Raw genomic sequence first — 24,155 nt, 5'->3', positions numbered from 1 at the left:
ATCGCCTGACAAACACGTATCCATCACGTATTCCCATTGTCTCAGAGTTAATCAGAGTCAAGACGATCAAAAAGCCTTGGGACGACAGAGCCGAGAAACACAACGGCAATCTGTCACTGGAATCCGGCTGTAGCAATGGTGTGAAATCAAGGGTGGCACAGCTCAAAGATAATGTGTACACTTTCCCCCGGGTGGAGAGGATAAATTACTGTGTGTGCTCCTCCATTATGGCGCCGCGGACCACTTCAGGATGTAAATGAGCCGTGAGTGATATGATTTGTAGGGCCCATCCCTCGGCCCAGCGTACATGAGCCCACTGCAGCACGACCAAGACGGGAAACAACGGCCACATAGCAATCAAACGTGGCAAAAAGCCCAATTAGAAACCAGCGAACATGACGTAAACACCAGCACCATTATAGACAGCCATGGCGTAAACAAAGATATGCCTCATTATGATTTTGGATGTGAGAGATGTGACCTTGAGGTAGTCAGGAGGAGCGCAGCTAAAGATAGCAACAACACAAGTGGTGATAGTGATGATAGGAGGAATAATGATTCCAATGCCATTGTAATTGGATGCATTCCAGCGATGGTATTAGGAACAGTATTAGAAGTGGTATTGATGGAGATGATGCTAGCAAGTAATGCTAATCGCAGAAGTACATTAGCATTCATTGTAATTGTAGGACGAATAGAAGTAGCAGCAGCAATAGTAGTAGTAGTAACAGTAGTGGTGGTGGTAGTAGTACTGCAGTAGTTGTAGTAAAAGTAGAAGCACTGTATGGTGTGGTAAAGAACACGGTTTACCCGCTGGGTCGACACAAAATAATAATGAGATTGTGTCAGGAGGGTTCGGGTCAAATTCTATGAGCTAATAAAATGTTATGGATTGGTATTGGTCTTTCCTACTTTATAGGCTTAGCCAACAGTATATACGGTATTCCTCTGATATAATAATACAAGTTTATTCCGATTTTCATTCCGCTCGTTTGCGCTGCTGACCGTTTCATATTTGCATTGGATTCGGATCATTGTTTTATCTGCATGATATCGGGTCGAGCGGGCTCGGGCCATGTCTTTGATGTTTTTAAATAGCCGACCCGTGCATCGACAGCTATTCGTGAAGCGTGCCATGTATTGAATTGCATAGATACAGGTAACGGCCTTCCCAATGCTAAACTATGCTGTAATGATGAGGACTGGACTGGGCTCATAACCCCCATAAGCACCTCTGCTGTAATAGCAGACCTATTACCATTACCGTACAAACTGTAATGGTCACCGACACTCTCCACCATTATCAGATTGCCCCAATGCACCAATACAGCAATACTATTGCTCTCCATTTCAACTTCCTCTCGTTACATTCACTGACCATCCAGCAGTTCAGGAAGCTAATGAGGGATTGAAAGTGGATCATGGACACAGGGCATTATGGTCCATCACATTGTTTTATGCCGTATCATTGGGTAAATTACAGACAGCTAGCCTTGTAAGCATGCATTAGCATCATTCGGGTTCCACCCCGTTGGTTTGTTGTTAGGGTACGTTTAACCAGGTTTGTATTCTCATCTTGTTGGGGGCTCATCAGCGTGCTCCCCAGCCGATTGACCTAGACATATCTGTGCCGCCTCCTCGTCCGAGAGCAATTTCGCAGTTAGCTCACCTTTAGTAGGCTCAATCACAGGTGAATCTAATCCAGGATTAGACAAGATGCAACTTCTGTTTGTTTACAGGGGCTCAGACACACACCAGCACCGAGATGGAAAGATTCAATTTAAAGCTTGGCCGGGGCTGCCCAATCTCCCCTTTAGTATCGACATCATTTGTTTTGCATTTACTGCGAGTGAGTGAGTGAATGAGTGAGTGGAAAATTATTGACTTGGACAGAGTTGGCAGGAGCAGAGGAACATGCATGATTTCTCCAGTTCACTGCTACAGGGTTTAGTGATGGGACCTGTATCGGATGCATCAGAGCTGCTTGCCGTGACTTCTGGAGTCTAGCGTGAACTGACCCTTCTCTGCCATTTTGCCATGAATGGGGGATGTGGAATATGGAATATATATCTATTCAAGAGGCAATCTGGGATTGGTGCATCCATTTTTTAGCATCATCTCATAAGGGATTCCAGATAATGACTACTATACTGTCAGCTATTTTTAGTCTGTTGATAATGCTGATAAGATATAATATTATATGAGATAATACAACATTATGAGGGCTCATAAATGCTTACAACAATAAATTAGGCATTGAACCTGTTGGATCTTTTTGTGCTTTTCCATTAAAAGTAGACCAGACATATAGCAGGCCAGTAGACCAGACATATAGCAGGCCAGTAGACCAGACATATAAGCCTTCTGCACAGGTCTACACATTTAATTCACAGCTGCGGACAGGATCAGTTTTTCATTGCCAGAATTCTGAAGTGTTAGTCAAGTGTCAATTCACACAATGCAGGAAATATCTAGTACAACCTACTCAAATTCAAAATCCACCCACCGCTTGTTGAATCATACTTCTAACTCAAACAGTGTACAATGTCGATTGTTAATAATGTATTTGTATCACGTAGAATGGGAAAGAACAGTCTCACTGGTTATCTTCATCTAATTCCTGTCTGCCGTCTGCTGGCTGCAGCAGTGTGTGTTTGCAGTGTCTCTCTGCCTCACATTCTCCTGTCTCTGCAGCAGAATCACCAGTGGGGGCCTTCACCTGTCACTGAGGGCTTTAGGGAAGAGAGTGATGAGCCTGCACTGTAATATATCACAACCTACACACACACACGCACACGCACACGCACACACACACACACACACACACTACACATACTGTATGCACACATAATGCATACAAACATACAACACAAACACACACACACACACACACACACACACACACACACACCAACACGGAACACCCTTTCTAAATATTTATTGATTTGTATATCCAAAGGGAGAGTTTTGGCAGCGCAAGCTTCCCCCCTCTCTGTCTAAAGCAGCCAGCCTCATCTCTCCACATGTAGTGCATTAGTATCACCTTAAATCAAGATCTTGGCAAGATGTTAGCCGTAAAAAAAACAAAAAAAACACCATCGAGAATGTTCTTCCGTCATGTTCAAACAACGTATCCCACTTTGCCCTGTTCCCCTTACAACACCCAAACAACCCAGTACTGTTTGTACTCTTTGTGTGAGTGTGTGTGTGCTTGTGTGCTTGTGTGTGTGTGTGTGTCTGTGTGGGTGTGGGTGTGGATGAGTGTGCGTGTGCATGCGTGTGTGCAAGGGTGACATGCAGAGTGCATACTGGGTCTTTCAGCATGACTTCACTCTGAAGAACTGAGAGTGAGTGCACTGTCACACATTTCGAAAATGTTTGATCCGTCCCTGTCTGTTAAAAGATTCATACACAGCCATTAGCTTCCGGGCAGTAGTTTCCGGGGCAGCTTCCACTGCAGGCACTGCACGTCCCGGAGAGAACTGCACTGGAAGAACACCAAACTCAGCTTGAAACAGAGAAGTGATGTCATGCAAAAGTAGCTTACTGTGGATGTTGAGACCTTTGAGAAAGTTATGGTAGTCTGAGGATGGGTTTTGCTCAATACCTGACTTTCTTAGTCCACTTATCTGAAATTACCTCGGTGCTGGGATATAGTAGTACTACAAATGTGGGAAAACTGAACACCAGTGGCCATATGATTTGTTATGATGTGTATATTATTTGTTTATTATTATTTATTGATATGTGAGCAGCAGCACTGTCCAAGACAAAATTCCCTTCAGGGACAATGAAGTTGAACTTAAATTACAGGAAATCAGTCTAAATGCTAATGCTTTGCGCAGCGTGAAATGTGGGTAAATGTGGGCTGTTGACCATATCAAAACCCGCGAAAACAGCTTTTTATATCACCAAAAAATCAATACAGGGAAAACCTGTGTAGTCTTCTGGATCATTAGCCACATTTAAAGGAGACAGGGAAAGGAAGCCATTTTGAAATAATGAACTGAAGGCATTTAGACCCACAGCTCTGAGCACAATGACCTCTGAATTTTTGATTGACAGAATGGATGACCCCTGCTGTCCATGTGGACACCCTCAATGATTACACACACACAGACGGGGTCTTCCCACCCTTTTACCCCAGCTGTCAATCAGCCCATGATGAAAGGCTGGAGACTTCAAATCGTTGTGGACTCACAGTGTGCGGTAGTGAAGGCTATCTCACTGCAAAGGGTAATCATTACGGTAGTGTATATTTGAGGAAAGCATTTATTTTGTATGACGGCCTGATGTCAGGGTCATGTTAATGTGCATGAAAACTATGAAAAATATATAATTGTTTTTTACGCGAACTGAGGGTTGGCGTTTGAATATTTTGCAAATTACAAATGAAAAGAACGATGTTTTTTATTTATTGTTAAATCATTTCATTTCTTATTGAGCCTGCAATTGTCAGCAAAATGTTCATACGTCATCCCATTGTGTTTATTTATGGTCATGTATGGTCAAGAAATTGGTTTCATTGAAATGAATGGGTCTGGACACAAGATGAAGGCGAGGCTTTTTTTTATCTTGAGATTATCATAAAACACAAGAAGATTAACTCTTGATCGCTCAAATGTACTGCCAGGTTTCTAGTAGAAATTAAATGAAGTACTGGACACATTTACTGTAGGTTAAGATGTTAATGTAAATGTAATGCTTGATAGTCAAAGGGAATAGGCCCCATCCAATTTACTCCATAATGAAGTTCTCTCACACACCTAGCCATCACAGGACACACGCACACACACACACACACACACACACACACACACACTCAGTCATTGTGCCTCACACATGCCACACACACACACTCACACCCTCTCTCGTTGTGCCTTACACGCGCCCCACACACACACACACACACACACACACACACACACACACACTCAGTCATTGTGCCTCACACATGCCACACACACACACACACACACTCACACCCTCTCTCGTTGTGCCTTACACGCGCCCCACACACACACACACACACACACACACACACACACACACACACACACACACACACACAGACTACACACTGGTGTCCCCAGACGGCCTCACTCCAATGGAATGATGATTGGAACTCTTTACACTGGACTAACTCTTCTCCTGGACTCCCATTCCACTCAGCAGAGAGAGAAATCACCTAGTCAGACTGGAGTATTACACAGTAATTGCCCTTTAAAGAGGGGCTCGACCATGTGAAACAGTGTAACTGAGAATGATTCTCTCCCCTATCTCCCTCTTTCCCCCACTTTCTCTCTCTCTCTCTCTTTCAATCTCTAACTCTTGTTCACCCTCCTCCACCGCCCCCCCCCCCCCCTCCCTTCTCTCCCTTTTTCCCTTGGCCCTGTGTAGCTCAGTTGGTAGAGCATGGCGCTAACAACGCTTAGGTTGTGGGTTTGATTCCTGCTGGGACCATATATACTGAATAATGTATGCACTTGCTGCAATGTAAGTTGCTTTGGATAAAAGCGTCAGCTGAATGGCATATTTTTCTTTCATTGACCTGAGCCCCAGTGGCTGCTTACTTCATTTCCCTAATTCCAGCATTGGATAGTTTCCTGTCTTTCAACACTTTCAGTACCACAGTGATTGGACTGCCTTTTGGAACCAAATGTGATTGGACAGTTGCCTGTTTTTCAGCTCCACAGTGATTGGACAGTTCCCTGCAGGTGGCCTAGAGGTTAGAGAAGCTGGCCAGCAATTGGGAGGTTGCTGGTTCGATCCCCACCCTAGGACGGAGCCGGATGTGAGCTGGTAACTGGAAAGTTACTGGCATCCTATCTAAGGCTCCTACCACTGCCGTTGTGCCCTTGAGCAAGGCACTTAACCCCTAACTGCTCCAGTGGCGCCAAATATGGCTGCCCTGTGCCCCGAGCTCTGTCCCCCCTTGGGGGTGCGGTGTATGCAGTGTGTGTGTTGTCTCGGGAGGGGTGTGCACGTGTCAAATTCCTACAGTTGATGAGAATTGATTGCATGGCCAAATAAAGAGTCTTCTTCTTTCAGCTCCACAATGATTCTGTCTTTCAGCTCCATAGTGTTCTATAAATACATCATGTGTTAATATGTGAAATCACATGTGTTAAATGGTAGCTGTAGGATCACAGCATGCTATGATTACAACATTAACTGAGCTAATGGCCATGAAGACAGTTAAAACAACAAAGAAGAGAACACAATGAAATCAAATAAAATCGAGAGCCAATGAATAGTTAATATATAGGATCAAACCAATAGGGTTGTTTGATCGTATATCCAATGCAACCTTACATACTGTATATATTTCACACTGAAACTTAGGCTGTGTACTCATTTGGAAGGAGAGAAGTGGCTATTATTCAACTACGAATAAGCCTAGCCAATTATATCGAAATCTCACACCTAGGTTACAAAGGCCAGTAAAGGGAGCTTCATTATCATTTAATTTTCATCCATTAAATCAGTTGTTTGATCCTGCTTTTAATAAAGGAAAAGCCAAAGTATTGCCCTTTCATGTTGCCTCCCTATGCTTTAACGCCACTGTTTTGCATTCTACTGTGCTCGTGTGGCTGTTCATCTTAACGCTGCCAAATAGATAGATGGAGAGAGGAGGAGGGAGAGAGAGATCGGGGGAGAGATGGGGAGAGAGACAGAGGGAGGGGGGAAAATTCAAACACATCAACACATTAGCACTGCTTGGCTTGGAGAGAGGCAGCTCTGGGGAGATGAACTGCAGAGACACAGGCTGTGTGTGTGTGTGTGTGTGTGTGTGTGTGTGTGTGTGTGTGTGTGTGTGTGTGTGTGTGTGTGTGTGTGTGTGTCTATCAATAAGTGTGTGTGTGTGTGTGTGTGTGTGTGTGTGTGTTTTGTGTGAGTGCAGGCAGGATGGATGGAGAGAGGAGGAGGGGGGCACCCCTCCACTCAGCAAGAATGCCCCCAGGCCTTGGGACCAAAGGTAGGTGGACAATGACATATTAAATAGTATGCATTATGAATTAGGGAGAGCGTGGTGAGAAAAGCACTCGTGGAGATAGACCTGCCAGCAGGTTTCTGACCTCCCTGCATCTCCAGGCTGTGCAGAAACACTCGTATTCAGCCCCTACTGTCTCACAAAACGTGGGAAGCAATTTAGAGCTTTTAGAAAGGTGCTGTTACTTGCTTGTTGAAAGCGTAATATAAAACACTAGGACATTATTAAACATCCAAAGACAACTGCGGTCAAACCAGCCTTTTACGAGCAGCAGGGTTCTCTTTCAGTCTCACTCGGTTCAACCCTTCATGATGGGAAATGCACTCTGTGTATCTATTCACTGTAACCCTATTCAATCACGCCTGTACAGGCTGGGGACGCCTGATCAACTGTTGTTTGGGCATGCTTACAGCGACTTTTATGGGAGTAGGTGGGGCTACCGAACCCTTAACCCCCCCCCCCCCCCCCTTATTTTCTATAGTGTCACCGGTGTGATTCTGCAGATGGACCTCCAAGCCTGGTGTGGGCGCTCTTTTGCGGCCTGTATAGGTCATGGAGAACTGTCATGTGTTCTGGAGGGTTTGCTCGCTCCACAGATGTTGCCAGACCACACAAGCAAGTAGAAAGAGGTTGTCAACTTTAATCCTCTTAAATCTGGATTTAGAGGCTACTAAGCTTGTTGGACGTATCATCTATCACAACCTCCGTACATGTCGCCTGGCAAATCCATTGTCTTAAGCCGGTGTGATAGGTGACGTGGGCTAACATGACCGAATGGAATTGAAAATAACAACAAATTGATTTTTTCTGACACCTGTGTCTTTGTGTGTGTGTGTGTTTCATGACAAACCGGGAAAACAAGGTATAGAGATGGCCTCTACAGATTATTTTCATTCAGTGTGCAAACACGGACGTAACTTAGGTACACTGAGGTAGGGAGACAGATAAAGTCAAGGCACGTGCGTATGTGCGCACGTGGGGTGGACACACACACACGCACACACACACATTCGCTGTGTTCATCTACATTCATATGGAGTGGCCTCTCTCCGCTCTCTTTGAGTTGAGCTGTCACACTCGGTAGACAGAGAAGCTTTGGAGAGATCTACCCCTCAGCAAGAGAAAGAATCATACGGCAAAGCCAGACAAAGAGAGAGAGAGCGAAGGAGATGGAGAAGGAGGAAACGAAAGAGAGAGCCGTAATACGTTTTCCTCTGAAATATTAAAGCACTCTACATTATTCTGTCCTTCCCTGGGGCTGTGGAGGCTCTCAGTGTCCCAGAGTTCTCAGGACAGAGACCGAGGACAGAGAACTGTCACCTTCCCTCCTTCAGGGGAGGCACTCTCTCTGTTGCTGGCTGTTTACCGGGAGATGGCCTCACACATTTCTCTTACCGAAAGACAGCAGTGGCTCTGTCCAGTAAACAACCCCTAACTGTAGCCCCTCCCATCTACCTTGTAGCATCATAGCCCTATGCAGCAGGCAAGATGGTGGCCCTTTTGGGACTATTCCATTGGTTCCATAACACCAGAGCAGATGCTTTACTGTATTTGGCCAAACATTGTAACATTATCTGCTGACAATTTGTTATCTTATATTGTATATTATAGGCCACTTAAATAGGAAGAGCTATATAGAACTAGGGCCCAGAGTTTTTCCTGGTCAGGAAAAACTCCTGGCTCCACTACCAGCTTCCAGCTGTACTAGTGTTTAACACAGCTCCTTTGTATGTATTTAGCTGCTGATTAATATGGTTTGGTCGGTAGTGTCGACCAGGGTGTCCCTCTGGGCACCTAACCGTAAACCCATTCTCTAACCTGCTGGCAAGGTCTGGCTTCTTGAAGGTGGCCAGTGTCTTCCACCCTTTATCAGTCCTCACATGCTTGTACTGTTTGAACCTCCATGGCCACTATATTTGGATCTGTAGTCTTTTTAATTTTATTGTCTGCGCATTGTGTTACCATGTATGAATTGAGCTGTATAAATCAAGTTTGATTTGATTTGATTTGATTATCTAGGCCACCAGATCCACAGCTGGACCCATCTGGCCTAGCTATTTCTACACACACACACACACACACACACACACACAAACACACACACACCACACACACACACACACACACACACGTGCGCACACACAGGGGTGCCACTAGGAGTGCTGGGGCCTGGGTACAAATCATTTCAAGATTTCACAATCATTTTTCACTAGCCTTAACTAGCCTTTGTTGAAAAGTAAGGAGTGAGTGGAAATAGGAAATCTTATATTTGCTGTAGAATAATAGGTACAGGGACGCATCATGAATAAGTAACGTTCTAAAGTTCAATACAGAGCCCAGTTTGACTTCTACTGCCCAAATACAAACATATAAATTATCATTATACTTTATTATTATTAGAAATTAAAAAAAGATTCCTCATCAAATGAACATGCCAGGTTGGAAAGGAGGAAAGATATTGAAGGAGAGAGTGTGCTTTAGAGGGAGCAGGAGATGGAAACAGTTTGATCGATAGCTGGCAGGTAGCAAAATAGTTGTAAGAAATAGCAGGAATCACCACACATGTTTTGATGTTGTTGTTGTTGTTTTTTTACACTGGCTATATACTGAGTATTACTTATGTTTGCTGTGCCATTTAGGAGGCATTAAAATACTGTAGTTGTGCAGTATTGGGTCGTGTACCCTCAACCCAAGATTGAGCATTATTCAAGGTGTCCCCATGGAACCCTCTGGACCTGGCAGGGCCATCCCCGCCCCCCCACACAGAAGCGCATGCGCACACACACACACACACACACACACACACACACACACACACACACACACACACACACACACACACACACACACACACACACACACACAAACACAAACACACACACAGGACATACTAGGGACATACACACCCACCAGCTGTTGTGGATTACCCAGGCCCAAGTGCCGGCTATATTCTGACGTATGGCCAGCCTTTGATGGGCTCGCCCTGGGTTTGACCTGAAGCAAGAGCACAGGCTTGCCCATGGACGGGGGGATCTGCCTGCCCCTGATCTGGCAGCCTCCCTCCGCTCTGAACTAAACCCCCACAGGCTGTTCCACCCACTGCCTCCCTCCCTCCCTCTCTCCCTTTGCACTAGACTCCACGAGCATAACCCATGCTGTTAAAAGCATACAATAATATGCCACCCAGCTGTTATAAATGTATAGGCCACACAGTATTTATAACAAAAACGGAAACAGAGGAAAGGAACAAAAGAGTCTCCCGTCGATAAAGACGACACACACTTGCACCCAGTCGTGACCTGAGAAGTGTGTGCCAGGGACTTTTTAATTAAAATGGATTCAGGCCTGAGAGAAAGGGGAAATCCATTCATCCATCCATCCCCTCCCTCCCTTCATCCCTTCATCTATGCATTTGTCCGCCTGACAGCGACTCTCCAATCTTCCCTATCTCGGTTTAATCTTCATCATTCTCTCCAAAGCCCCCAGGGTGACTTAACGACATACAGCTAGGGTCAGTCACCACAGCGAGAGGCAGTGGGAGAAACTGACACACAGAGACATAAAGGACATGACGTGTGTGTGTGTGTGGTTGTGTGTGTGTGTGTGTGTGTGTGTGTGTGTGTGTGTGTGTGTGTGTGTGTGTGGGCGCGTGTGTGTGTGTGTGTGTGCCCTCCACCACCCTCCAGATGGGTCACTGCAACATGCACAGACCGCAAAGGTTAAAATTACACAGCTAAAGTTAATAACCCGAGTGGGGGCTAAACCGAATGACAGGCGTGATCCCACAGAGCGCATTCCCACAGCTGTAATAAAACATTCCACCACATCCCAGAATCACCCAGGACTCCAGCTGGGATCAAAGAGTAGAACTTGATATCGGAGAAGGGAAGCGTAGCCGCACAGCTCCCGACTGCTGGTTCAGTATGACGTTCACTCCTAGAAGTGCGTATTAAACTACTTTGTGATTTTCGTTTGTAATTCATTGGTAATTATTTGTCCTTCAGTAGCGATAAAGCCATGGGTGATGTGTGAGAGGCAATTAGCAAGAATTTAGACATTTTAAAACACTTAAGTGTTTTCTTAAGAGTTTGCCATGCTAATGTGGGTTCAAAAAGGATTCCTGTCGAGTTTCATTGTTTGATTTGCACAGCAGCATGTTCTAGGAAGTTTTTGGAATCAAGTGTCAAAGTAGGAAGTTGACACTTGATTCCAAAAAGGGAGGTTCCATGGCGTGTCTTACACAATGTCAAAGTCCAAATCTAATCTCAACTCCACCATCCAGGATAGGCTGCAGGGCAAATCAAACGCACCTCGGAAAGCTTTGCGAGCAGAAGCTGTAATCTGCAATGAATGAACACAGGCCCGAGTTTCAGCATGACAGGCATGACCAGGCAAACAGCTCTCTGTCGGCTGTTTGCAGGGGGGCCCATTTTGGTGCATTTTGCTTGTGTTCGGCAGATCAAAACTGCCCCCCTTTCTCGCTATGTGTTCCTCTCAGTCTGACGGTGACAGGTGTTTTATGGGAACAGCAATATTGTTCGTGAATGTCCTATCAATGATTCAAGCCAGCGCATCAAATGGAGAATGAGAGAGAAAGACGTTTCACCCAGGTTGTTCCATGGGAACGTTTGATATATAATTCACTGTTACCTGTCGGGTTGAGAGAGTGTACAAAGCATGGCTCCTTGGTTTGGACGAGAACGAGAACTAGGACTCCCTACACCGAACCCTCTCCTGCTCCCTCTCAGGCCTCTCTGGTCTTTATCTCAGTGGGCTAATATGGTTTGTCGAAACACAGTGCAAGACCAATTTCCGGGCAAGCAGACAATAAAGTATGACCTCACCGTCGACAAATTAACCTTATGTTGCATCCTTAAAACATGTCATACTGACATGTGTAAGATGTACACTGTTAGGAGACATGCTAATCAGGCCAATCATTTGGAACTGGTTTCCACAACATCCTGTGATGGTGAGTGACCAAGTTAGGTGTGACAAGAACTATCAAACCAATTAAGATGGTAATGCTTTGTATCCTGCTTCAGACTGGGTGACAGATCAAATGGGTAAAACACTAGAAGAGCTGAGGTAAAACTCATTTCTTGGCTCAGACCACAGGGTTGGACCCAGAGCGTGGACTGCTCTGCCGCCGATGACACCAAGTAACATATTCCTTAAACCCAGAAGTTGTCACTGTCATTTTATTTTCTTACACATGGTTTGAGTATTGTGTGCTTACAGTTCTGAATAAATGTTGAGATTAGTGAAAACGCCTACAATAACATTCAAGCCGAAAAAGGTTTTGTTTCTTGATTTAACTAGTGTTACCACCGCATTTGTGTTAATCGGTGTGCTCGAGCTACGAATCTTCAGAAGAGACCCATGTAAGATAGCAGATTAGGGGAATATACAGCACACTCTAGAGTGAGCACTAGGCAGAGGCTTTTGTCATGTTGTCTTTGGGAGTGAGTTGACATTATCCCCACGGATAAGGTTTTACCATGCACGGATTACCACCATGAGACAGCCTCCCTAAGTCCGGGGGACAATAACAAGAGCGGACCTACTCAATCTCTGTCTCATTCTCTTTCATTCTCTCTCTCTCTCAACAACCCCCCCCCCCTCTCTCTCTCTTTCTCTGTGTCTCTCTTAAGCAATCTGTTGATGTGGACAGTCGAGGCTTTAGAGCCCCTTGTTTGAGAATGTTGTATGTAATACTACAATGTAACAGCAGATTTCGCTAACAGCCGATTTCGCTAACGACAGCGTGGACTTACACATAAACAACCATTTTCATTTTTTTGGACTTACTCTAAACAACCATTTTCCATTTGTCTCCTTTAAACCTCTGAATTTAGGCTACTGGATACATCGAGACAAACGATAGTGCTTGACCTAGCGATCTGCAATATACCAGATGTATCAAAACAAAAAAGTATTAGTTTACCCGGATCATTTCCTGTGCAGGTAGAGAAGGCATCAACAGAAATGGCATGGAAATTGATTATGAAGAACATAATCTCGGATCCCAGAATCTCTTATCTCGATTGAGATTCTGGGCGGGCAGAAAGCGCTAGGAAGTCCACACCCCAATAAACTTCTTGCTGCAGGCTCCACCCTCCTCCTCCACCAAGGCTATTGTTTACAAACCAATGTGCATTGCACAAAATGAAAACAGAGTTATTTGGAGAGGTTTTCGATGCCAGCATTTCGCAGCTGAACAGTGTGCATTCAAGTTTGGATAAAAAAAGCACTCCTCTCTATTCGTCGGTGAAATTCATGCATCGCCTCCCATCAGCACTTTTGGATGGGTGCCCCATCAGACTCTCCATTTAATTTGAGAGTCTGTTAGACTATGAAGAACATTACTGCGACTCAGCGATTACAATGTTGGGGAAAATCATACAAGCGCATGTTAGATCTAGCCATTCCAGTCAGGAACGATTGACTTATTGCAGCAAAGCAAATAGACTCTAGATCCGATACTTCACACAGCAAAAGAGAATCCATATCCGACAGATTTGTGCAAGTATTTGAGCACACTTGAAAAGGAAAAACTGAATAAAAAAAATAAAAAGATGGAACTAACAAGTCACACCACAGCTCTCATTGGATGATAAACATAGCCCCAGCCTCATGTGAAGTTGAAATAGAACCCCACAGAGAGAGAGAGAGAGAGAGAGTGTGTGTGAGAGAGAGAGGGAGAGAGAGAGAGAGAGGAGGGGAGAGAGAGTTACAGTATAGAGGGGAGGGGAAGACAGTGAGTGAGAGAGAGAGAGATACAGTGGAGGAAAGAGGGAAAAAGAAAGAGAGAGACAAAGCTAGAGAAAGAGAGAGAAGGAGTGAGAGAGCGGAGGATAGCAGGGTGATGAGATGTGACCTCCACCTCCTGCGCCTGAGCGGAGCCTCCTCCATCTTAACCAGGATCCGGTGGCACACAACCCACCATCACTCTTGGCACACAGCCACACGTTGGCGTGAATCAGTCCTACTGACAGCCTCCACCATCAACACTTCCCTCAGAGCTCATGATGTACCCAGCTGCTACTGGAAGTGCTAAGTACCCAGGGCTGCTGGGGTCGGCCATTTTAAATCCAGGCCGTGAGGGAGATGAGCCGAGATCTGAGTCGTGACTTGAATAACAGCCATGTCTTTGACAACGACTGATGTTCTGGAATCCTGAAAAAGAAATGTTGACAAGGAATCGACCTTCATACATACGTACAACACTGGCCCATACTAGTTGTATTTCCGCCTTGTCCATTCAGGACAAAAATCCAAACAAATTTTATTTAAATTAAAAGTTCAGTTCAAGAAGAGTAACGTGTCATTTACTTTCATTCTCTTTTTTAATTGTTTTTTATTTTGAAACATCATTTCAATTCCGTACCTGAGTGAACTTAATTCAAATGGAATCAACCCCGGCCCTGTTCTACAATCAACCCCGGCCGATAAGACCCAGAGCTGCAGGCGTCACACTGCAGTCGAGTATCCTCACGCAGGGCCACCATTATCCAACTAAAATGGCTGTTATCGGATTGATAATGACCATCTGAACCTGCCAGGGAGCCCCTCCACTCCCCCAAACTCCATTTCTGCTTCCATGTGTCCGTTTGCAAATTGATACCGGAACCCTGTTCCCAGAGGGTCTGTAATTCAATAGCCACATCTAACAGCCCCAGATCAGATATGATGAACTGTAATCCTCTTCTCCAGTGCCACACAGTCACATGCAATCCTGCCATGCTATATCTCATTACCCTGGAACCATTGTAAGCGGCGCCTGCATTGGCGGCATATATATGAATGAATGGGGAGACATTAGCGGGAGCTCAACACCGCGTATCCATCCGCAAAGTGGCAGCGTGCATCTGGACCCGACTGGCGCGACGTGAGCTCGACTGGATGTATTCAAATGAGCGAGCCGGCGTAAATAGCTCCCCTGTTCACGTTTTTGAAAAATGTTTCCCCCCAAACAAAAAAATAAATAAGTAAATAAAACCCTCCACATAAACAGAGAGAATAATGCTCCTGCTGTTTACTTACGATTATTCTCATTTCGATAACGCTTTGATTTCTCTGCGGCGGTATTATGGCAACATAACCATTAACTATGGTCTCTGTTTTTCTTGTGGGAAATGCAAACTCCACAAGCGCATAACAAAACAAGTCAATTTAGCTGATATGTGAAAGAACGGATGTACGAAGAGGTCCTACAGGCTTTGTTTTGGGACGCCTAAATCCTCCGACACAGGTTATCCCATCACGCTAACAGGGGTGTGGTCCTTTGAATATGACTCGGCCTACTGAACAAGTCTGCGGTAAAGTCAACGTAAATACCACATCATGTTCCCAGCATTAGTCTAAAGTATTATGGGACATACTGAGCACTTTATAAAAGGGATTATCAATTATTCATATTTCCTGCCCCACACGTCCCACAATTTTCCCTTTCCATAGATTAATATTTCAGCACCACCATTCACCATCCACCCCAATGTCCCGGTGGACATTTTGCCCACATAAATCACATTGGTGACATTAGAGAAGCCTATGATGGCCTCCTGTGGTACTTTGATGGACTTCACTCACATCCATCTCAGGGTCCCTCGACTATAAGTACTGGAGTGTAACATTAAAGCATGAACATATGATATCTATAGAACATATCGAGGGATATTGCAACTTTGACTCTTTTGAGACACCACACTAATGCGTTACATACAGGCGGTTTGGTGGCTCTTGAAGAGTGTTAGTGAATGTTGTTATATTTGGCCCGGCAGTTTACTCTGGAATCATGCATGGATGCCTGGTTACCGAGTTGATTGAATAAGGTCCTGTAGTCTCATGAAATATACATGATAGCCTGAGGACAAAAAGGACCAAAGTAGAAATGGGTACATACCAGGAAGTGTAAAATGGTGGCTTGAGGATTGGAAGGGGAATGGTAATGAGATATCTAACTGTCCCTCAGTCCCGCTCGGTCGCCTAATTGCTGTCTCTGAAACTCCTTTCATTTTAGCTTTCTTTCTTCTTTCTCTCTCTGTCTCAACCTCCTACCACCACCAAGCTAACATCTACTGTACTGTCTAGCTGCTGCACAGATTCCCTAATCTACACATATATATGACTTTCTATATCTATCTATCTATCTATCTATCTATCTATCTATCTATCTATCGACACACACACACATCCCACCGGGTGGGGGGGGGGTCATATGGCCAGGAAACGATCTATCGGTCTGTCTGTCTGTCTGTCTGTCTGTCTGTCTGTCTGTCTGTCTGTCTGTCTGTCTGTCTGTCTGTCTGTCTGTCTGTCTGTCTATCTATCTATATCTATATCTATATCTATATCTATATCTATATATGTAGATGCAGATTAGGGAATCCGTGCAGCAGCTAGACAGTATAGGATGTATATATAGGATATATAGGATGAGGGTAATGCCCAGTTCTTTAGTACCATTGGATATTTGTAGATCTGTGAAGCAACACAAAGTGCCCTGTCAAGGCTGGCCCCCATCACCCCAAAGCCCCATGCGAACAACTGAGAAAGCATCTGGTGAGGGACAGACAGAGAACGCATCTGGGGAGGGACAGACAGAGGGCCTCAGAGGCAGCGAGGCAAATCTGAGCCTGACCTCCCTGGAGAAAGAGAACAAACTGGATTTATATCTTTGTTTTTAATCCCCAACACGCTATGCTCCACTGCCCCTACTCGTACTAAGGCAACATGCACAGCCATGGACATGAAAAACACGGGGGGCTCGCCTGTCAGGAAAACATCAACTCCACTCTCTCAACTGCGACATCCCAAAACCCGACATCCCAAAACCCTTCTGCTCATGTCGTGGCAGATGTATGTCTGTTTATTCTTTTCTGTCACTCTGATGCCCATCTGTGTCTCTCTCTCTCTCCCCCCCCGCCCCCCGTCCCGTCCCGTCCCCCCACCACCCACCCAACGTTTTTTTTTCTTTTCTTTTCTTTTCATGTCATGCCTGCGTGCTCTCCTACCTGGAAGAATTCCGCTCCAGCACGCCTGCTTTTTGACTTGGCACTTTAAGGTGTGCACAGAATTACAATGATGTGTCGGCTAGGGAAGGTTCCCAGCCACCCTAGAACCTATCAGAGAAATGGGAATCCAGCCAGCACAGCTCCAAATACAATGTCTCACGCTCCCCCACACACTCACACAGTGCACTGCTACAGCATATCCTCTGGCTGGTTACCTACAGAGGGAGCAATGAGGCTCAGTCCAAGGAATCTTAATAGAGATTTATAGCGGGGGCGGGGGGTGTGTGTGTGCGCGGGGGGGGGGGGGAGGCTCAAGACTACTGGAAATCAACAGTCACAGAGGTACAATAGTGTAGTGTTTTGTGTGTGTGTGTGTGTGTGTGTGCGTGTGTGTGCGTGTGTATACCATATTTTAGATTTTGTTTAGTCTTAGTCATTTTTACTAAAATAGCCTTAAGTTTTAGTCATATTTTTTTCACTTGAATCATGATTTAGTCTAATTATTGTCAAAATGATGAAAACTATGGGCTGTTTTAGTCGCCTTAATGTCATTTCATTTTAGTCACAGCACATTTGTATTGCCTCATTAACCCATCGTAAACATAAATCACTGACGTCCTTGTGCTCAAACATATAGCTTGTCCTACTGACATATTTTTCTGCATAACATCCTATCGCTTCTCTTCCCAACAGACAAATTAGCTGAATAATTACTCTGCAGCAGATTTAGTCACACCCCTGTACATGGTACATAAAGTGGTACTCAGTGGTCCTTTGTGGCTAAGTTGGTAGAGCATGGCGCTAACAACGCTTAGATTGTGGATTAGATTCCTGCTGGGACCATATATACTGAAAAATGTATGCACTCACTGCAATGTAAGTCGCTTTGGACAAAAGCGTCAGCTAAATCGCATATATTATTATAAAGTTTAAGAGGATCAGCCTCAGCCAGGCAGATTTGCTGACATTGATCACAAAATCGGTGCTTATTTCTTTACCAAAGGTGATTTGTAAATCAGTGACAAGTGCAGCGTATTACTCAAACTAACCGCCCCTCTCAAATGCGAAGATTCACTGACTGTCTTGTCTCGTATTTTCCGCTGTAAATTCGTGGGTGCAAAGCTTTCTTCTCCCGTGGAAACTTTTCATTCTGCCTTGTTTGAATCAACATGATAAATAGCTCCTTTTTCTGTGGACAGCAAGCGCGTGCCCGTTTGCTTCAATGAAGGGTTTTTTGGCCAGGGTGGAGACAGGCAGAGGTGGGGGTGGTCATGACTTGCAACTAACCTGTGCATGGTATTCATTTTCCACCAATAACAACATTGCAACATTGCAATGAGAAAGTCACACAGTTCTGCTAATGTCATGCATTCATGCTTTCGATTAGACCAAGAAAATAGCACCTCTTTCCAAAAACTCTTATCATTTCGTCTTGTTTAGTTTTAGTCAACAACAACGAACAATGATTTTCATTTAGATATCGTTTTTTTTCTGGGTCTGTTCAGTCTGTTATCGTCTTGTCTTTTGCCACAGAAAAAGAGGTGTTTGACAAATATTTCGGTTATTCATTTTGTTGACGAGTGCATGTGTGCGTGATGTGTCACAGGTACACCAATTATGTGTGTTAGCTGTTTGGGTGTACATGCATATGTATGAAAGAGAGGAGCTGACAAAAGAAAACAGACAAAGATGCTACAGTCTGCAGACAATGATATAGGCAGAATGGGAGACAATAACCAGAGAGAGAGAGAGAGACTGAGAAAGAGATAAAGAAGAAGGAGAGCGAGAGAATGAGGTTTCAGTGAAATATTCTGGGGGTGCCTAATGGATAGACCATGTTTCCCTCCTGGAAATGGAGAGATTCATTTAGAGCTTGAATGACAGAATGACCTGAATGATATTCAAATCATGTTACTGTCTCCCTGATCCAGACCTGCGCTCGTGAAACATCCTCACTACTGCTTTAAACCACATTACCATACAGTTTCACCTAAAACATGGCTCCCGTAACTGCATTACCATAAGGATCCACCTTAAACATGAGATCACTTAAGCTAGATGGAGATAAACGCTATCGTCCCTAAAGCTACGCCTTACAGACAATTTCATCACCATTGTCCCTCCTGACAACACTGCGTACTTCCAACTCAGTAGATTCAAATACATTATTTGTTCATTACATAACATCACATAAAGTCTCTGTTTCAGTCACGTTCTCTGTATCAGTACCGTAATGCAATTTAGCCAAATCTCTATGGCCATATTTGACATTCAATGAGATAATGAGTTAATATTGACAGACAAAATAGATTCGCCGTGATTGTTTACTCCCACTGCATTAACTAAATAACTAAACGCTTGATTTTACAAATGGCATGCATGTGGAACACATTTAATAAACCTAGCTGTTAGCTACGGGGGAAACACCTATTGGAATTCCCTTTAAAGAATAGTCATCCGACCTGGAGTATCTTTTAATGCTTTATAGCCATAACACTGGACACCCAAGTGCTATCACACCACAAGTAATATCCAGCGAAGAAAATATATCAGCGCTCGACCCCATTGAGGCCCCAACCCTCCTGCTAGATAACAATCACTAAGAATCATAAAAACCACTCACCAGAACCTTAGCCAATGCTTTACAAGCACTGTTATTCAAATGGTGGCTCTGATGTCGCACTCTACATAGATTCATTTAATAAATAATAATAAAAAAAAATAGATCCAAATTAAATATGTTTCCTCAGAGTTTGCATTGTCTAACTATCAACATACCGTGTGATCGTGAGGTCGTAGACAAGCACGACATACTGTATGACCAATTACGAGCAAATAAATCTCGTTAAAATTGTTTTCCGAATTATTGAGATGTGCTGTGTCAATCACCTTTTCAACCTAACGGCCTTTAACCTCGCTTATTTTTATTCATTTCCTTTAATTAGCCTGCTTTGCTAAGCTTATTGATTATCAATGTTGTATGCATACCCCATGGAGTAGTTTTTTAACTACCACGCGCCATTTCGACTTCTATCCTCTAGTCCCTGTGCTCTTAATACACCACCCAGGAGAAGGAAGCCGAACGAGGAAGGCAGAACGATATTCTGTGTGATGTCTCCATCTGCGTAATAGAATTAGCTAAATTTGAGCAGACAGCCCCCCCTCTATCCATGATCTCTTGCAGTGCGTCTCAAGAGTCATACATACATGTATGTGGTTTGACATTCAACTAAAGCGAGTCAAGATGGATATCTAAGGCTACGGAGCCTCCATCTCACTTCCACACGGTGTCTGACCATTAAGAATCAATAGCATTGACGTGGATTGGGCCAAAGCATTAAACTGGGAATAAGTATTCGCTGAACTGAAGCTGGTTTCCCAGTTGTAGAGTATTGTTTGGGACTCCTGCCAAAATGGAGAAATATTACGTCAGCACACCATAAAAACACAATAATAATACGTCTTACCCAATAAAAGTCTCTGTTTCAGTCACATTCTCTGTATCAGTACCGTAATGCAATTTAGCCAAATCTCTATGGCCATATGTGACATTCTATGAGATAATGAGTTAATATTGACAGACAAAATAGATTTGCTGTGATTGTTTACTCCCACTGCATTAACTAAATAACTAAACACTTGATTTTTAACACTAAACTGAATTACATTTGTGCAAGTTTGCCACTGATTCTGCGTACTCCTGCCAACTAGACATTATGTGAAATTAAATTATGCGTTTAAATCCACTGTATTTACCAACCATTATGAGATGCATATTCCTGCTGAATATCATATTCTTTTTGAAGATGTTATCAAAGAGAAAGTGACACAGAGCCCATGCAATAGGCATAGACAAGTATACAGTCAATATGCATGCATGCACACACTCCAACAAACACACACACACACACACACACACACACAAACACACACACACATACACATAGCCAATCACACATAGCCATTCAAACGTGACGAAAAACATCCCTCGTGATGTTTAAAGAACTGTTCCCTCGAGTAATAAATTATCTGGCAGCCTCCCGCTAAGAAAATACTAAATATGCAAAATTCAGAGCTCCAATCCTCTACTCCCTGTCCTCCTCCATCTTCCTAGCCATCTCCATCTCTCCCCATCTTCTCTGTCTCTCTGTTGTGTGGCCTGCATTTTCTATTCCCTTTCCTCCTGTTTTTCCTATTTCCATCCTCTCTCTTTCGATATCGCTCTCCCTCTCTCTTTCCCTTTGTCCATGTATCCCTCTCATCCCTTTTACTTTCTGCTATCCATTCTCCTCTCTCTCTCTCTCTCTCTCTCTCTCTCTCTCTCTCTCTCTCTCTCTCTCTCTCTCTCTCTCCGTAGTGTGGCCTGCGTTCTACACTCCTATCTCCTCCTCTGCCTCTCTCTCCCTCTCTCATTCTCTCTCTCAAGCCTCTCTCTCTCTTTCTCTCAATGAATCTCCCTCTCCCTCCATCTCTCTCTCCCTCTCTCTCCCTGTGGCGCGGCCTCCAGAGTCAGCCTGTCATACCTGCGGCAGCAGCACAGTGCTCATATCTTCACTTGAATCTTAAATGGGATCTGGGTCTCGCCACCTGATCCACCCAGACAGGAGGTGAGAGCTGCCCTGTCCCCATCCTCTCCTGCTCCCATGCATCCATATTTGTTTTCAAAAAGGTGAAATGTCAACTCCAGTCACAGCATACATCCCAGCATCCGCATATCCTCCCCATCCTCAGCAGAGAAACCCGATTCCGAGATAGGGAAGGCTTTGTGGAATGATACTAATATCAAGTGCGTGGAGATCACAGGAGGAACAATTCTTATTGCGATAATAAGTCAACGGTGAGATGAGAACGGAAAAATAGAGTACTTTCCCGGTTTATATGCGCCGTTAATGAACACGGCAATGCAAATACCATAATGTAGCCTCCTGTTTATGCATTTCTAGGAGCTCATCTTCATGCATATGTAGATTATGGATCATACAAAGTAGGGTTTTTTTTTCTTCAGCAATACAGCAATAGTGTATGATAATTAATGACAATCTGTTCTTATAACCAACACTCTTGTGGAACACTCTTTTCCATTTTCACCCACACACGCACGCACACACACACACGCACGCGCGCACGCACGCACACACTCTCTCTCTCTCTGTCTCTCTCAGGAGCTCACACACACCCAGATCTAGACACCCCCCCCCCCTCCCTTATTGGAGAAGCAGACTTACGTGTTCTGAAGCGGTGGTGTGGGCGTGTGGCTGGACCTTTATTGGGGCGTCCATGGTTCCAGCGCTGGGTGGGCTTGGCCGGGGGGGACGGTGGGGAGGTGGGCGGAAGCACCTTGGTCGCGGTCTTAGCGGCGGTGGTGGTGGTGGAGGCGGCGGCGACCGCCGTGGCGGTGGCGGTGGTACTCGTGGAGGAGGAGGTCGGTCCGGATCGTGAGTTGGGGGTTCCATTCCGACCGGAGCCCCCGCCGCTCCCGCCTCGCCGTACGGTGGTGCTGCGCGGCGGGGTCACCTCCTTGCCCTCGGGTGGGGCGAGCCGGGGGGCACGTGTGGTGGTGGCCGTCCCTGTCACGCGGGTGCCGACCCGGTTATGGAGGTGTGGAGCCCGGTTGCCGGAGCCGCCGGACACAGCCCCGCCGCCTCCGTTGCCAGGGCTACCGCCGGCGGAATGGTTGGCGGGCGCCCCGAATCGAGTTCTCGGTGCCGGGGCTGTGCCATCCGCAGCCAGGGGGGTAGTGGTGGACAGCATGGCTGAGATGGTGGTGGCAGTAGAGGTGGTGGTCGTGGTAGTGTCTAGCCCCTTGGGCATGGTGCTGGGTTTGGAGAGAAAGATGGGGTCCTGCCCGATGCCCTTGGCGTCCACTAGGTCCGTGGGCACATAGTCTTGGACGGAGCCCACAACAATCCACTTGAGCAGCATCAGGCTGAGCCCCAGGCCCACGAAGCCCATCACCAGGGGCACGGCGCACAGCCACGTCTGCTGGCGGGGCCACACGGCGCAGGGGCCGCAGCGGAGGGGTCCCTGGGCCCTGGGAGAGGCCTGCTCAGCCTCAGAGCCTGGCTCCTCCAGGGTCATCACCCCCAGGCTGCTCGCTCCAGAGCGCTCACTCATCCTGCCAAGCGTGGTTCGCACTCTCAGAGGTTGGGGGTCAAGCCGGGGGCCCAATGACAAAAGGGCATGCAAAGAGGGAGGGGACGGGGCACTAGACCAACACTGGGCATCTTACCAATGCACCCACACAATGCCTACATTGACACATACACACACACACACACACAGACACACACAGAGACACAAACGCACACATTCACTAAAGAGCACCCACAGACACGTACCAGTAATTACAACCCGAGCATCTCACACAAATGGCATACACAAGCAATTTACACTCCCTCTGGCGCAGAGCGATGTACACATACACGCATGCACACACACACACCTACAAACACAGGTTAGATTATCTATGGGCAGGTGGGAAAGTGGAGTGGGAGGGGGTGGGGGGGGGGGGGGGTAGAGAGGTGGCGGAGGGGGTCGCGCCTGTGTAGTTCAGCGGTAACAAAGCGACGCTTAATCCCAGGATGCTTCACTCCCCTGATAAAAAAGGGAACGAAGAAAAAAAGGACAGGCAGGCAGGGAGGACATCGATCCACGGTGTAGCGAGCTGCAGCGGTAAATCCGTGTGTGTGTATGTGTGTGTGTGTGTGTGTGTGTGTCCGTCCGCGTTTCTGGATGTGTGTGTCTGTGCGGATGAAACAAACCCCAGTCAGGGCAGCCACCCCTCTGCGGTTCCAACTCTTCCTTTTTTTTCCTCCTTTTTTCCCCGACACCAAAAGCCGTTTTTTTTCAAAGCCACTTCTGTTCTAATGAGGTGGTGAGGTGGGTGGATGGGGGCTCAGGCTACGGTATAGTTCCAGAAGAGGCTCCTAGTCTGAAGGGTCTTCCTCCTCTCCGAGCTTCTCTTCCCCACTTCGGAGCTCTCTTTTTCAGCCTCGGCTCAGCCTCGCTCTCTGCCCCTGCTGTCCCCGTACAGTGTTGCTCCAGCGGTCGGGCGACAGTAATCCGACATACAGTGAGAGAGAGAGAGAGAGAGAGAGAGACAGTGGAACTGAAGAGAGAGAAAGAGAGAGAGAGAGAGAGAGAGA

At 45.6% G+C, this 24,155-nt stretch overlaps 1 protein-coding gene across 1 annotated transcript in view; it reads right to left on the bottom strand.

Annotated features, from left to right (window-relative positions):
* The window catches only part of nrg3b (neuregulin 3b), a gene marked incomplete at both ends in the record, with an annotated part of 135,101 nt that extends 111,977 nt beyond the window's left edge, over nt 1-23,124 (bottom strand). Inside the window, one exon of the mRNA XM_083688214.1 lies at nt 22,236-23,124. Within this exon, the coding sequence (XP_083544340.1) occupies nt 22,236-23,124 (889 nt within the window). The remainder of the gene's footprint in view (nt 1-22,235) is intronic.
* Between the last annotated feature and the right edge of the window lie 1,031 nt (nt 23,125-24,155).

Source organism: Argentina silus (genome assembly GCF_951799395.1).
Source record: "Argentina silus genome assembly, chromosome: 16".
Taxonomy (NCBI): Eukaryota; Metazoa; Chordata; class Actinopteri; order Argentiniformes; family Argentinidae; genus Argentina; species Argentina silus.
Note: the sequence above shows the minus strand (reverse complement) of the source record. Positions and strands in the feature narration are given on the sequence as shown.